This window comes from Amblyomma americanum, chromosome 9 (assembly GCF_052857255.1).
Source record: "Amblyomma americanum isolate KBUSLIRL-KWMA chromosome 9, ASM5285725v1, whole genome shotgun sequence".
NCBI lineage: Eukaryota > Metazoa > Arthropoda > Arachnida > Ixodida > Ixodidae > Amblyomma > Amblyomma americanum.
The window spans coordinates 128474181-128490900 of NC_135505.1; the positions used below are offsets into that span (position 1 = coordinate 128474181).

The following is a 16720-nucleotide window of genomic DNA, read 5'->3' on the forward strand; positions in this document are numbered from 1 at the left end:
CTCGCTGCAAATTTAATTTTAATTTTCTTATGTGTTTAATACGTGCCACTAGTGTTCATGTGAATCAATTGCCATTCCATATTGAAACAGTATACAACATTGATTGGAGGCGTTCACATGATGTATTACGTGCTAATAGTGATCACTGCGTCATTGGATGCTTTTTAAGGTAGGAATATTCATATCCGACAGCTGTGTTCGCTCTGGTGCGTCGTTTGAGTGATGTGTTTGTGAGGTGATAGTTTCACGATACTACTGATGTGCAAAGACGATACTACTGCTAGAATGTTTTTTTATTAGAAAAGTACTATTCCAGAGAGGTCAAACCAAGCCAATAATCTCGTGGCGTCCCTCTCTAAGACGGCGCAGAAAAAAAGTAAATATTGCCTCCACTGAGTTTCGAACCCACGGTGGCACGAAATGATCAGCTTAGCTGGCCTCTACAATAAAGCACTATGCTGTCGCCGCAGCCGATCATGCCTCGCATTAAATTGCCACACACTCTCAATCAGTGCACGGCACATCTTAGTGTTCATAAACTTCCACCTGCATCAACTTCAACCCGTGTCACATCTTAGTGTTCATAAACTTCCACCTGCATCAACTTCAACCTGTGTCACATCTTAGTGTTCATAAACTTCCACCTGCATCAATTTCAACCTGTGTCTAATATTGTCACCATATGTGCCGACGACCCAGCAAAGCAAAACCGTGAGGCAGCCTTCTTAAACACATGCTGTCGCACGTGTGCCCGCTTTAAATATTTAAAAACCATACCACTTTTTTAACTTTATATTATATATTTTAATTTGTTAATCAAGTTTAATTTGTTAAATTGTAAATCAAGAACTGTTCCCTCTCCACCCTCTTCTTCCTAAATTAAATGCTTTTACGGGTACACTGAATAAACCCAGTGTACCCAGGGCACCGTAAAGCTGGCTTGATAAGTTTTTTCACATGTATTCACCGGCATGAATATGGTGATCTAAATTGAATGAAATTCGATTTAAGGCACATAATGTGGATGTGGGCAGCTTTTATGGAATGATTTGCACCATAACGGAATCCATACTCTGAAGATTCAGCTACTATTTTCGTGCCAACTCTGGGTGGGACTCGACTTTAATGCAGTATGAGCAACAAATAAAATCAGAACAAGCAGTATTGCGCTTATCTCACCGCACCAGCCATCAGTTCCAAGTTGCGCGCCCACGAGCTGGAACCGCTACATTCACTACTTCCTTTTTCTTCCGAACCACCACAGACTGGAACGGCCTTTCCTCAGACATCGCTGCTGCCACGTGCCCACCGTCGTTTTTACAGCATTTAAACGACCATTTTGTTGAGCGATTACTTATCACGAGATGCTTTTCTTTGTATAAAAACTTCGCCTTATTTAATGTTCCTTTTGGAGAACCCTAGAGTGATAAATAGAATTGAACAGAATACAGCTAAAACACGAACAGCAAAATGACAAGATATCAGCGATGGGATGCTCAATGCCAGAGCAGCCTAATCTGCCTTCCAAGAGACAAGGACTGTCATTTTGAAGTGTTAACCAACCTCGACTGACATTCATCTTCAGGAGTTATGTTTTTGTTTTAGCATTTGCATTTCAGCTCTCTTCCTGTTTTGTTAGTTGTTGGTAGTACGTGAAGCGGTCAATGCATTTTCCGTCACAATTGCTAGGCGGGCGAGTTGGTGATACATATTCAAATGATACATGTACGGTGATACATATACGGTGTATTAACAAAGGACTCAGAGAACATTATAACTCATTAGATTCTACCCGGTCTACTAATTTAGTTGATCATTGCCGAGAGTGCCAATCCTGTTCTCATTCCTTATACTATACTCACATATTGTATAAACACTTCGACCAATTGACCAAAGATATCGTCGAAGCCTACCAATTGAGGAAAAAAACCGAGATAGTGCGTCAGCAAACTACCTTTGCTCCTGCGTGATACTGAGGTTGCCTATCTTAGGCCAACGTAGTAAACGTGCCGTATGGCTTTGTTGCTGTCCTTGCCTGTTCCCTAATATTTGTCTGTTTCCAGTGAATAAACTTCAGTTGAGAGCCAGCGCTTGTCCTGTGCTTTTCTACCCTACGTCCCCGTTTTTCGCGCTGTTATTTTTGAATTTGTGCCAAATGTGCTGTTCTCACAGCGATTAGGAGGTGCCGCTTGTTAGACACCGAACAACGACGTTGCAGTAGTTTCCGCGCGCTTTTCAGTATCAGCTAAGTACATTTTTTGGGGTCATAATGCAAATGAAGCGAATAGGTACCTAGGCGGTTTTCTGGCGGTCATTGGCACAAAAAGTCGTTATTTAAAAAAAAACTATCAAGAGCACAGCCTGTGGTATCAACAATCAAGAGAATGTTGGTGTCTACCTTTCGCATGGCCTCTCTGCACGGAAGACAAGGAAAGCGCAGAAAACGTAATAATCAATTAAGCTTATGGAATGTGTTAATAATCATGTAATAGTGTACGCATCCATCTGTATTTGTGACCCCGAAAGTGTTTGTCTCTACCCTTTCGCTTCTCTCTAGAGCTGAATTAAAAAAATTCTGTTTTCATGCTCTTTTTTTCTTCATGTAACTTTGTGGTGTCGCTCCATATGGCTTTTGATCTGTGTTAACCCCTCACCCCTTTCCCCCGTGCAGGGTAGCAAACCGGTTATTCTTCCGGTTAACCTCCCTGTCTTTCTTTGTATTTTTCCTTTGTTGTGAGAGAACCAGCGTTAAGAGTGACAGGTTGATACTTAGCACCATAATTAACTGTCATTTTATGACCCTTTTTTATGCAATGAACAAGCATGAAAAAAAAAAAAAACGCGAGAAATAGCAGACGCAAAAGGAGCACGCTCGCATCCACGAGCCGAGAGCAAGTTCTCCACAACGACACGTTGCTGTTGAATGTGATCATCGACAAATTTGCATGCCTCTTAAAAGACTAGCGTATTCCTAGTATTACTACACTCACCTTGTTCTTTAAGGGCCAAGGAAGCATGTCATCGAAGTCTCCCGCATGAATACGGCACTTGAACGAGAGCTGGGGCGCAGAGAACATGCCTGACGGATGCGGGAAGCCAACTATGAACTCGAGAGCGTAGCCAGGTTTTTTGATGTACACAACGCCAGAAGATATCTCTCTGGTGGAGGCCATGGCGGCGTTCTTCAACGCAAAGTATGGCTGAATTTTCCAAACGTACTCAAAGCCCGGCATCATCTGAGGATAAAATGAGAGTACGTATTTTCTTTCTTAGTCAAATTAAAGTGCCGTTGACATTTCATGAGGGGGGTGGCATCAAAGAATTGAAGTATGAAGGCGGTTAATTAATACTGCAAACTGAAATAAACATGCAAAGGCTGCATCACAAGGAAAGGCTTAGGCAAGGTGCACAGTGAACACTACGAACACAATTCTTTTGAAGGACTAAATGGGAGCTTAAATAAAATAATCCGGAGGCTATACAGAAACCAGAAAGGCCGTCCTAGATATTGCTATTAAAATGCTCCCTTATATTGTTCATTGCAAATGGATGCAGATATGACAGGGCTAAAATGCTGCATTTGTTCTCCTGAATCAACACAGGAGTTGTCTTGTTCAAAATATCTTTTGCTTAAGCAAGTTCTCCTCTTGAAAATTTAAGCTGTGCTCTGAATAAATTGCTTGGAATTTCCAGGAAGAGGCAGATTTCTTACAAACAAGGAGGCAGGTGGAGTGCAACATATTTTTTTCTTTACAGCAGGGGAAATGATAGTTTTGCGCATACTGTCCGCCGACACTCAGGCTCGAATCGAACATAAGCCGAACTTAATTGTGAACAGGCCTAAAATGACGCTCATGCAGTTGTAGCGTTAAAATGAGATATCAAGTGCATACAGATTTTTATGCAAACTGCAGCAAGGACAGGTACTGAGTGATAGACCTTGCGTGAGGTATTGTCGAAGGATACATTTTAGTCCAAATTTCCAACATGTGGGCCGTAACGTCGCCACTCCTACCGTTATAGGCACGGAGACTAGGTGGCTTCGCTTTACGATAAAGAGAAAAACCTAATGATAGAGCATAAAAGATTTTACAAGGTCAAAAATACAAACAAACGGCCTTTCAAGACTTTCGTTCCTTCGCTCAATGTCCTTCCCGGCTCGCTTCTCACTGCTCCTGCCTTCTAACCAAGGCATGACAGATGTCACGTGACACGTGCACCACCGATTGTAATGTGTCTGAACGTTCCTGTTTTCCACTTTGTTTCGTGGGCCGCCGATCCTCGCGGCTGGTGAATTCAACCCAAGGCTGCAAAAATCCGCGGAAATAACCAGAATTACGAATGTGTAGAATGGTCATTCGTAATGGTGGCCAGTGATATCTAATTGCTGGCGGGCTTTGGTCGCACATTGACTATTTCATTATGAATATTCAAGCATGAATGTCAATTGTAGAATGCATTATTCCAAATTTCTGGTTTTAGTTTGGTTTTAGGGGATTTAACGTCCCAAAGCGACTCAGGCTATTAGGGACGCCGTAGTGAAGGGCTCCGGAAATTTCGACCCCCTGGGGTTCTTTAACGTGCACTGACATCGCACAGTACACGGGCCTCTAGAATTTCGCCTCCATCGAAATTCGACCACCGCTGCCGGGATCGAACCCGCGTCTTTCGGGCTATTACACATTTTGTTATGCTAAATAAACTGAATAGGAACTTGTAATAAGGGAGTAATTACTCACTGACATCCACCCAAGCGAGAAAACTGTATAGCTTTCCTTTGTAGCCACGTGGCTGCGCTTGGGTGGATGCCAATTAGTAATTACTCTCTTATTGAAAATTTACTCCACCTTGGTGGCTTCCCCTAAAACATTTGTCCGAATAGGAACTTGCGAACATATCGAATAGTCATGGACGTCACAAAGAGCTGTCACCTTAGCAATGCACTCTACTTATATTGACATAACTTGTGGGACACTTATTTTTAGCGTAGGAAAGATTTATGTTGATGCCACAGGTTCGACAGGTATGCATTTTTATTTTGTACGACGGCTTTCAAGAAGTCCGACAGCACGAAGTACTTGATGAAAAAAGTAGGAAAGTAAGAAGAGCTATTCTAGAAAAACAAAGAAACATTGCTTTCCAATCAGCTTCAAAGCGCGACACACATTGCAGCCTGAGGCTGATAGAAGTCCCGTAATTTTCGGACTGTAGTCCGCGGACAATACATGTCTGAAACTGAAATTTTGCCTAATGCGGACTGTCCGTGTGTGCGGACTATACATAATTTTATTTCTTCAGATTGTCTGTCAGAGTCGGAGTAGACTACCGGTGGCTATAAAAAAAAAAATGCGCCCCGAGTGGGCGCGTACGACATGTTAACGTGATAAATAACATAGCGAAATCAGTTCCGAATGCAATCAACTTCAATATTTTAATTCCGAAATTTTTTGTTTTTAGCCTGTAGACTACACGCCAGGTGCTCACTATCGAAGCAAGAAAATTTTATTTTTAGCCTATATTTGCCCCTGCAGACTACACGCGGGATGGGCACTACCGAATCAAGAAAGTTTTATTTTTAGCCGAAATTTTCCCCTGCCGACTGTACAACGGATGCGTACTGTATTCCGAGAATTACGGTGTCTTTTGGCGCAGCAATTTTCTGACCAGCCATTGAGTATTGCGAGTTCTATCTATTGACTGACATCGCACCAAAAATAAGACTCAACCACCAGAGCAAAATTTTTCGAAAATAACCCTTACAAAAATTTCTTCAGGCAGTCTACAAACTGTCCGCTGGCTTCTGTCTATAAAGTCTATAGACGCTCTATAGACAAATCCTAGAGAAGAGTCTAAGCCAATAGCAATCTTATAGACAGTCTGTAGACAATCTATAGATTCATGGCCATACACTTTTGGTAGACTTTTGTCTACAGAGAGTCTATAGAATTTGGATAGACAAAAATAAATATCTATAGGAAGGCAATAGAATCTATAAGAAATCTATACACTGCCTATAGACCGCTTTTGTAAGGGAAGGGTTTCGAGAACGTACCGGGTTCAGGTGCAGCTCGCGGTCGAGGCGCTCTATGGCGAGTTGTGTTTCCTAAAATAGAGTTCAGAACCAAAAATGAAGCTGGCTTTGAGAGTGACGAAAACAAAACTTCAATTAAGAGGAGCGCACTCCTTTATGAAATGACTTACAGTGATGCGCTCTTCAAACAGATCACCACCTGTCTGTTGAGCGGTCTTGAGAGCCTGCGAAGAATACGCACAAGAAAATTTATCATGCGTACTAATCTTAGAAAAAGTAAGAACAAGTCGCAAAGAAGCTTTCATGAATGAAAATAGGACCGGAGGAAGAAGTTTCAAAGCATATATTCCGGAATCGCAATAAGTATACAAGGTGTTTCACCTATGACTTTACACAATTTTCAAGAGTAGGCTTTTTTGAGTTAGAAGAGCGCTTTGTTTGGCTTAGCACTGACAGCGGTGTAGTACATCAGAATATAAAGATGACGCAGTAACTAACAAACTAATTAACCTATGCTGAATAGTTAGCTTTTTAACTATTATTGTTAGTCTCCTTAATTGTTGAGAGCCCAGCGTAAGTAATATTCATATCAGTTTTTAGAATTTTGAGAACGAGGGTACCCTCGGCACTGTGACGTAACAAATTCTGGCTACATCGCGCCAAAATATATGCGCTTTAGAGAAGATTGCAAGCAAAGTAGACTCTCCGTCGCACGTAGCTCGTCGAAATAGCCAAAATTTGTTTCGCCACAGCAGAGAAGGTAACCGCATCTTCGAAATTCTAAAACCTGATATGGTTATTATTATTACTTAGGGTGCCCTACACGCCTCCAAATAATTAAAGAGCCAAACAGTAGTAGTTAATAGTTAACCGTTCAGTATTAGTTAATCAATCTGCTAGTTTGCACCTTTTAGTCATTCTGACGGATGACACAAATGACAACGTTGTGCCCAAAAAAAGAGCGCTAGTTTAAATCAAAAAGGCTATTTAAACAAAAACTGTGAAAAGTCTTTAGTGAAACACCGTGTATATCAGAAGACAGGCTAAAGAAGTAAGACCCCCAGGTGGTCGAAATTATTCCGGAGCCCTCCACTACGGCACACCTCTCTTCCTTTCTTCTTTCACTCCCTCCTTTATCCCTTTCCTTACGGCGCGGTTCAGGTGTCCAACGATATACGAGGCAGATACTGCGCCATTTCTTTTCCCCCAAAACCAAGTATTATTAATTATTAAGCAATATGAGCGGATCACAAGGCACAGTAAAACGTGCAGAAGAGAAGCGTATCTATGGCAGGGCGAAAGAGGAAGCAATCCAGTAAATAATTTTATAGTGAGGGCTTAAGGTAAAGGTGGAAAAAAAATGTTTTTGGGAAGAATTTCACAATGAGTTTCACTCTAATGAACGTCAGTATCAGCCTTTCGGCACGCTATGTACAACCCTGTGCACAAAGAACTGTGCACTGTGCAAACTCGCAGCTTTTTCTGAGCGCTTGCTGCACCCAGCAGTGATTTCTTTGTTTCTCGTGAATTTTGCAACATTAAAGTAGCAAATAATGTGTTTATTCTTGCTCTATATTGGGTGCGGCAAAAAATATAAACAGCAGCCCGCTAAACAGTTTTCTTTTAGAACTTTTGGCTGCCTTACTCCTTGCTTCGACTGCCGTCTCCACTGCGTGACAATATTTCGCTTAATAGTAAGTGGTGTGGCACGTAGTCCATTATTTTTTTGCTGCCTTCTTTTGGCAGCAATACTAACACCACAACATTTTTTAACCAATTTCAAGCGCAATGAGCACCTTTTTTCTAAAGAGACTTGTTACTTCTATCGCAGTGTTGAACATTAATACAAAAAAAAAATTAACCGCTAGTATTTCACTCTAGAAGCCTAGCGGTTTGTCCAGCTTAAAGACTGGAGAAATAGTTCTGTTCGATGGAAACAAAGAATGTCGTCTGGAAGAGTTACACTAGTTGTCTTGCTTTGGGTTATTGAAGTACACATTAGAAATGAGCAGTAGCGAAGGTAGCTGATAACTTCACATCAAACGCACTGATATAATATTTTAAAGAGTGCGCCGTAAATTCTAAAATGCATTTTAGAGGTCAGACATATGCTGAGAAAAAGGGCCCCTACTGCATTTGCACACCTGTGAAAGTTTCGAATGCTTAAGAAAGTTTTATCTTTGATGTTTTCTTTATTTTTTGTCTGTATTATTAAAACTCAGAATCGGTTCCGACCACCAAGAAAGGCAATCACCTGTAGCTCATGGTGCATTTCACCCAAGCTGTTCGTCAAAGTTCCAAGTCGATTGGATTCTTTGTCAGTCTTGTCCTGAAGTTGAGCCTACAGGATGAAGAGGTACAGAGAAGGGTTATTAGAACAGGAAGGTGTTTACAGGGTTTTGCTTAAGCTATGTGATAGGCAGACAAGAAAAGGTAATTACCACTGTGGCGCTAAGGTGCTTGATTTTTTCTTCATAACATCGCTCCAGAGTAGCTAGCTTTTGCCGGATAAACATATTAAGACCCTGGAATGGAGACGAAAAGCCAAGATACACACACGCAATTCTTAGGGCAGCTGCAGCGGGAAATAATTCTGATCACTGATAACGTATAGAAGCGGCCATGTTCTGCGGAGGCTGTTTCCTTTGTGTACTGTTGAATATTTCTGCTCCAGTAATTCGGAGCTTACCGTGATAGCATATAGTGGCTACGCTGTCATGAAAGCAATGTGCGCTGTATCTTGCCATGGTTTTAAACATGAGCGGTCTTTTCTGCTATGCGAGTGAGTATGGGCCTGTACTGTTCTCTGGTTTAGCTCTGCTGTGAAGACGCCAAATGCGGTCACTTGCAAAGAACGTAAAACTAATTTCAAATCTACCCTATTAGCCCTACAATGGTTTTATGCGTTATACGGTGATCGCTGTTACTGGCGATGACACCAAGCAGATGGCGTGTGTTGCTGTGATCATATTCGGTATTTGCCTGATGAGGGAAGACTCAGGCGTTTCCAGGATTGTAGTGATAAGGCGGAGAAAAAGCCCACTGGAGAACTGGGCAAGATCTGTGTTTTTCATATTTATGCATGTTTTATTGTAAGAGTTGAACATGTCTCAGTGTATATTACTTATGTTTCGCGCGATGAATTGATATTCACAATGCTGTATTTTTTTTTCGCCCCTTCATTCAGTCTTCATTTTCTCTTTGACGGAGAAGGAGACAGGACTAAAAGCTCGTAAGCTTCACAGACGTCCTGCCCCCTTTATCAACTTGGCAGTACAGTACACAGGCAGAGATTTTCAATTTTCCAAATAAACACTGAAACAAAATAACAAAACACTTTGTAAAAAAGCCGCGCTATGCATTGCAGCACAAACACAGGTATTAGAAAAACAAATAACTGGTCATGGGGAAACGAAAAAAAATAATGCTAGGGACTGCTAGGGACCTCTTAGGGCCTGCAGTATTTGTTAAATAAAATAAAGTCTTCCTACTCAGGAGGCTGCCCCTCCATCTGCCTTGGATGTTACCTCTAATTACGCATCCTCCATCGGACTTCAGCTATCCGTGCATAAAACAACATACACGACGGTCGCCAACAGCTGGGGACGCCGCAAACATGCTGCAAGTCCAATCTGACTTTGCCTATCGCGCACCCCCCTACAGGAGAGTTCATTTGTTCGTGAGCACTCGTCCGTGTGGTCTTCCCTTCATCTTTTGTCCGTTTCGCGCTGTACCACCCGCAAGGGTTACGACTTCTCACGTACAACGCTGGAATAAAATCAAACACGAAGCATGACACTGTGCTCGATTTTGTGTGTGAGAAGGAACTGCGTAGCACCGACAGTCTAAGTTTAGAAGAAATATCTTCGATTTACGAGAATCCTACTAGTCTCACAGTAATAATTTCGAATAGTGGTTACGATACGTTCGTGAAGTGTATCTGTGGTGTGACCTTGCGCAGTACATCGTGTGTTGCCGCTGTTCTTATGCAGGATACGGCAAGGAATCGAAAATTTCAGCGCTAGTAACCATATGGTAAATGACAGATACGGAGAGAAATCGTGTTCACACCACGATGACGCCATGATGAAAGTTTCTACCAAGTCATTTATGAAGTGGTTGAGCTTTTTCCTGCGATGGAAACGTCTCGAGAAGCTGCCGACTCTTCAGAAGCTGACAGTAAAAAATAAGCCAAGTTGTCAACAGACTAAAAGTTCCAGTCGTGCTTCCTACGTAGCTGCCATAATTGCTCTCGTGGCCAACGTAAGGCGGCGACCGCTTTGATCTCAAATAGTTACGCGAACTCATTGGTTTGGCTTTGAGCTCGACCGATTACCTCGCCTTCAATAGGGTTTGATGCCTGGCCTGGCCTACCGCGAAACTTTGCGAGCAAAAAGAACAGAGACACACTTTGTGAGTGATGGATGAGTTCTTGGTAACGACAGAGTCATAGAAATCACTGCCCCAAATATATGTAGCCCACGTGAGTGATGAAAACAATATGCATGCGAATAGTGAGCGAACTTGTGTGACTAGGTGGTCTAAGTAGAATAGCGAGTCAGAAAGTCTACAACTCAACTGCGTTAAGTGGTACGAAATCAAAGGCCCACACCAGACATTGAGGAGCGGAAGTTCAAAACTGTTCATAAGTGACAGCATTTCATCTGTAGCCTGAGCATGGCGACCATCCACAGCTGCCAGCAGAGCACGGATAACTCAGTGGTAGTACGTGAGCACTCCGTGTAAGTAGCTGCCACCGGCTTTGGCCTGTGTGAGAATGCACCATTATAATAAAGCAGTGTACCACTGTATGAGGGATAAAGCAGCCAAAACAGATTGTCAACACTTGAGACAGGAAATTTACCCGATAAGAAAAGAGAACAATAAAAATGGCTTGTCTAGAGTGTTCGCTTAGTGTTAATATTAAAGCTGACTTCAGAGATCAGTACTTGTTTTCATACACAGATACCACTTATAACGAGTGGCTCTTCCGGGTAGAAACGTGAATCTGCCTGATTAAATTTCTGCGAGCGCAATTTGCGTTGATGCAAGCGTGGCTAATAGGGACACATTGCAGCTGATGACGTGGTTGAATGACCTGCGAACAGACGTAGAAAATTAAAATTTGTGAAAATAAAACTTGTATCGAAAATACAACCAAGAACTGTTAGAAAAACTGAATGGAGCTGCGGAACACGTACTCATACAGCAAACAGTTTTTATGCCTAGATGCGGTATGCCAGCGTAAGCGACAGCTCCAGTTCTCGTGTACGAAAAATAAGGATGATAAATACTTAAGGTTTTTAATATAACATCAAAGAGGCCAAAAGCTGCAAACAGCCGAATGTTCATTATATGCTGTAGCTCCGCGCGGAAATGGTCTGCACTGATTTACACAAACACTAAAGGCAAAAAGGAGATGCAAACAGCAAAAAGCAGCGTCCTCAGCGCCTCCTTTCAGCTTGAAGCTGTAGTACCAGTGCGATAGGTCACGCCCACTAGAACAGTTGCTACCGGATTTACCGAACCCAATTTTAAGAGTTCCTTGAGAATATTCACAAATCTAAGTTCTGGATCTGAGGCGACTCACCTCAGTGTAGAAGAGCAATATGATGGAAGAAGAACGCAGCTTTGCTTTGTGGGACTGGTAGCACAAAGAAGCGCCCAATCCCGAACCCAACCTTTAACACACTGATTCCCACAGCGTTGGATGCAAAAGGTCTGTACCCAAGCGTTAATACAGTATTTCCAGCTGCTGGGGAAACCAAGACCTAAAATGTTACTGCGTTTTTTATTGGACTTAACTCATTATGTTAGGAAGCATCGCAGTCCTCATAGAGCTCCGTAATATAGGACTCCAGCTTTATGTTGAAAGCCTTTTCGCCGTTGCTCGTCCAACATTAGGCATGTTTACGCAAGCAAACATGACCACTTTACCTCATTTTCTCGTCGAAGATCGCAGATAGCTTGGACAAAAAGGGTGTCATGCCGGCTCTGTGAGATATGTCTTACCATATCACATCTTGGCGCCTGAAAAAAAAAGAGGTTATGTGTATGAGGATAGAATAAACAACTGTTTTTCTCACGTAACACTTAGGTCAGCGCCTAGCAATGTCAAATATATGAGATAGCGAAATACGTGTTCATTTCTGTATATTTCTGCTCCTTATCTTATAGTCTACGTTCTGTTGAGCTGTTACTCTGAGATCTGCCTGGCCATCTGCAAGTCGTAAACTATTTGTCTGTATACGGACAGAGGTGCTCAATTCTTATTCCTGTAATGGATGGCGGCGTTGACAGCACACTCAGTCCTAACCATCCTTTTCTTGTCTCTCTAGACTCAAATACACTCATCAAAGATAGAGAAAACCAGTCCAATGGGAGTTTACCTCCAACAAAGAATTAAGGCGGTCATCTTTTAGTAGAACTCATTGGTGCAAGACATGCCTCACAGAAGACTACATATTGTTGGAGAAGACACTAAAGTCTCGCGATGAACAGTAGAAATTGTAGAGATTGTTCCCCAATGCTTGGTCGAGCAACCACCTCTTTCAGCTATTGTGATCAATTTGGCAGTAAGTTAGCGGAAGGTTTCCTGATCATTGAAAGGTAGGAAACATGTGTGCCTAAACCTTTGTTTTCAATGAAAGCCACTGGAAAAGCTTTTTCGAACGCGCATTTCTGACAAAAGTGATCTGCTGGCGACTCTGCCTTGCAGATGTGCGCTTGTGAGAGTGAAGTGTTTTCCCCAATTTTTGCCCCCTGTGTTCCATTTGTTTTCGCGGTATAAATACGTGTGCTCCTTCAATAAATGTTCTAGTTGTCATAGTAGTGCCTGCGTTTCCTTTCTTTCTGCTGTCCTTGTCCGCACTCTGCGCGTAGACAAACAGCACCATCGTGCCCAAATTTTCGTTTAAATAGGAGGGAGGATTGCTTTTCTGTTATCTTGAAAAGATTTGAACATGCCGATGCATAATTAGCTACACCGCGCGATCCAAAAGTAAACCCCCTTGGGCTTTAGGATTTCGAAAAATGTACATGTCCTGTACATTTTACGCAAGCCCCCCCCCCCCCCCCCCCCCTTCCCCCCTGTATAGTGCCCCAACTGCCTCCAATGCTAAAAAATCGATAAACAAACAGTACTATTGCACCAGATGCTATACAGTGCCGAGCCATGGACCGCACATTAAGAAAACATTGTTATCTAGCCGGCTATGCATAGAGCCATACCTTGAAGAACGCTAAGTTTTGATATTTTCCGATTATCTTGGTCTTCAAAGCGATATTTTGTGGCAATGTGCGTGGTGTGATAGGATTATTGGCTCTTCTGAACTCAGTATCTCTTACTGTGTGCCTTTCATGGAAGCGCTGAATCGCTTTGTATAATACCATATATAACCATGCCTCCTTAATACGACCCCCGTAAATATGGACGACTCGAATTATGGACAGTTTTTCAGGGGCCAAACTTTTTCAGTGCATTTCCGCCTCGTTAATATGAAAACTCGCTCTTCGGACAATGAAAAGGAAGAAAATGCACAGCTCCCAATAGGGCCCATGTATATTTGTCTCGGTAATATCGACGAAGATGAGAAGCCCCTGCGATGTGTTTCGAGTTATGCATTTTGAGCGTAGGATATCAGAGGAACACAATGAAAAAGTGCGAATGGCTAAGTATTGACTCTTTTATTTGGTCGCTTCATACTATACAGTACAAAGTTGCTTAATAGACGCGCCTCACTTTTTTCCACATTGCATGAATGAGTGGGATGAAAACCCTGTATCCAGCTTGTGCCACGTAGAACGCTGCATTCAGCAGTAGTCAGCCGACTTTGCACTGAGATATAGTAGCGGTTCGTGAGATGTGAGCAGTCGTAGTAGTAGTTAGGTCATTTGGCCACGAGACGCCTTCAAGCCTATCATGGACCACTAGGCGGGTAAAGCTGCACGACATTATTTCAAGCACCATGGCGACCAGCATAATCAGTCTGTATCTTCGAAAATCATGTCCAAGTTCAATTTCGCTGGACACCAGTATGCACAGAAACAGTCTTTAATCACATGTTTGATTTTTTTTTCTTCGTGATTCGGTATTACGGATGACTCTCGCTTTATGGAGAGTTTTTTCGGGAACCAAAGTGTTTATACTAACGAGGAAGGACTGTACTTCCCTCCCCCTCCCCCTCTCTTTCCCTCCCCCTCTCTCACCCCTGCACATTTTTAAAAACATGAGCTATGAGGAAACAGTCCCGGCGTGTCTTTTTATGACTGTAAAAATGTGCAAAAATTGGCCAAAGCAAATACAAACTGCAATTTCTCTTAGCTACCCACGTCAGTATTCTCGGGGTGGTTGCGATATTTTGCTTTGCGCTGTGGAAAGATTTGGGAGCTTGCAGAAAGCCTAGTGACTTCACCGCGCATTTCAATCGCAGGAGTCATGCGGCAGCTGGGATTATTCATATTTGTGAATGTAAATTTCAGTACATAGCTGAAGATATAGTCAGCGCGTCTTTGTGTTTGCGTAGGTCACGATGCTTCCACGTGGTATAGTTTCTTTGCTAAAATTTTCACACTCCTTTGTTTAACATCAATATTCGTTAACAGTGCGATAGTACAACATCAGAAACACTTCGAGTCAAACCTGTTTATTATAGACGGACCTGACTGCGCTTTTCATTTTGAGATACGCTTTCTGTCTAAAAAGTAAACGGGTATTAACAATAAAGATGACCGCTGAGCTGACGCATCAAAATTGCATATGTAATCTTTCGCAAAATGCTACCTACCACAAGCGATACCGCGCCATGCAGAAAGCTGTCACTCTGATGAGAAAGCTATTTTGTTGTGTGGCGATTTCCCACTCCATGCAGAGGCAAGCAACGAGACAACACGTGCATTAGCTCGGGCGCGCTTTTGATGCAATGGAAAAGGAGACTTACTTTATACGGGCAGCCCAAGGCTTCAAATTCGCAGCTCAGTGGCATTCGCGGGCAGATGGGGTAGTGTTCCTGCTCCAGCTGAAACATCAAGCCCAAGCGGTTCCAATAAACGCATATCACAGAGATTTAAACAAATAGCAGGAGAAAGAGCGGGCTTTCACTTCTGGCATTCAGAATTAATAAGTATTATTTAACATAAAGCTCGAATGCAAATGGGTTAAATTAATTAGCGGAAGTTGTCATTTACGAAACATCGTTAGTGTACCTGCTGTACTTTGAAGGACTAATTTCTTTGGCAGGCCAATATTAGAGGCCCAAAAAGCCTTCACTACAGCCAATTCGTATTACTGGTACCTCTTTGCGCAGCCACTTCGCTGCTTCTGTTTTTCTAAGTGAGCAAAACTTTATATGTTGTAAAAAGTTCACTCATGAAACAAAGGACAGGATTTATTTGAATATTAATTCAGAATCTTGCCATGACAAAATACATTGCATACTTTTTTCTATTTTCGAGGCTATGATAAGCCTGAAAGCCTAAACATACTGAGGCCATAACTTATAACCTTAGTTTCGTCCCAACAGTTATCGGTACGAGAATAGCCACCCAAAAGCGGATGCGAAATGCTCGCGTCATACTTCATTTAAGAACTTAAAGAATTAGGTGAATGCCATGGTAAGAATCCCCCTCTTAAATCAAAATATAAACTGAAAAAAGGCTAAATGTGTCGCTGGCAAAAGAGCTGCAAAATAAATTGTAAGCCACCGTATGTTGTGAAGATTTGTTTTTATTTTATTAGGCACACAGTAACGGGTCACGGTAAGCTGCTGACGTACACCGCGGCGGAAGCCATTAAGCTGGTCATTTCAGAAACATGCCCATGCTGCCATTTATTTCATAGAAAAGCCCACGGTGCTACTTTGAAAATTGTGCTGATAAAAAAACGTGTCTTCCTGGTTGATGACGCGTAACTTCATTTCAGAAAATCGAAATATGCGGTCCCGTTGAGGCTGCGGCAACCGGCCTCGGTAGCGTTCTTTTTGTCGGCGCCGGCTGAGCACTCAAACTCAACCGAAATTGCGAGCACTCTGGTTTATGTTATTTGCCAGGCATTAGAAATATGAAGCGAAAAAAAGACTGTGGTTTAGCTCTGGTTAACCCTAGTTGAATTGCGAAAGCTTCGTTTCCTCGGCACGTCGTCTACGCAGCGCCTCATTCCGACACTCTCGAGAACTCAAACCGGTCTCTTCCGCAGTTGAAGAGTCACTCCGGAACGTGGCACGACTTCTTTTAGCCGCATCTTCGTTACGATGCCTCTCGAGTCGTGCAGCTCGTTCTGCCGTCTCTTGAGCGCGTTCTCTCTTCCTCGCTTCGTTCTTTCGTTGTTGCTTCTCTTTCGCGCTCTCCATAACAACGAATCCACTGAGACGAAGTCCATATATATATACCCCCCCCCCCCGAGAGGCGACACCTCCTCTCCCTCTAGCCAAGCCGAGCACATTAGGTGGAGCGAGCGGCGACGGCAGCGGCGTCGACGGCGGCGCCATCTGTTGGAGAGCGGATGCGGCGTTGCTAGGCAACGGCGGCTCAAGGTTCGTTCGGCCACGGCATACGGCTGAAGTGCGACCACGCGACGAGCCGAGCGGGCTGCCTGGGTGGCGTAGTACTGCTTTCGCAACAAAAAATTGCAGTACAGTGCCATGTCAATTGCCATGCTGCTGTGCTCAGGACGGATGCCACAACAAAATGAAC

The 16720-nt window shown here is 42.9% G+C and overlaps 1 protein-coding gene across 2 annotated transcripts in view; it reads right to left on the reverse strand.

The window, feature by feature from the left end:
• Positions 1-16720, reverse strand: part of LOC144104310 (TNF receptor-associated factor 5-like) — a 32603-nt gene that overhangs the window by 2462 nt on the left and 13421 nt on the right. For both annotated transcript variants that reach the window (XM_077637226.1, XM_077637225.1), the window contains exons 6-12: positions 14971-15048; positions 11969-12061; positions 8473-8556; positions 8286-8372; positions 6202-6255; positions 6053-6103; positions 2991-3236 (exon numbers count right to left, since the gene is read on the reverse strand). In XM_077637226.1, coding sequence (XP_077493352.1) covers positions 2991-3236; positions 6053-6103; positions 6202-6255; positions 8286-8372; positions 8473-8556; positions 11969-12061; positions 14971-15048 — 693 coding nt within the window. The remainder of the gene's footprint in view (positions 1-2990; positions 3237-6052; positions 6104-6201; positions 6256-8285; positions 8373-8472; positions 8557-11968; positions 12062-14970; positions 15049-16720) is intronic.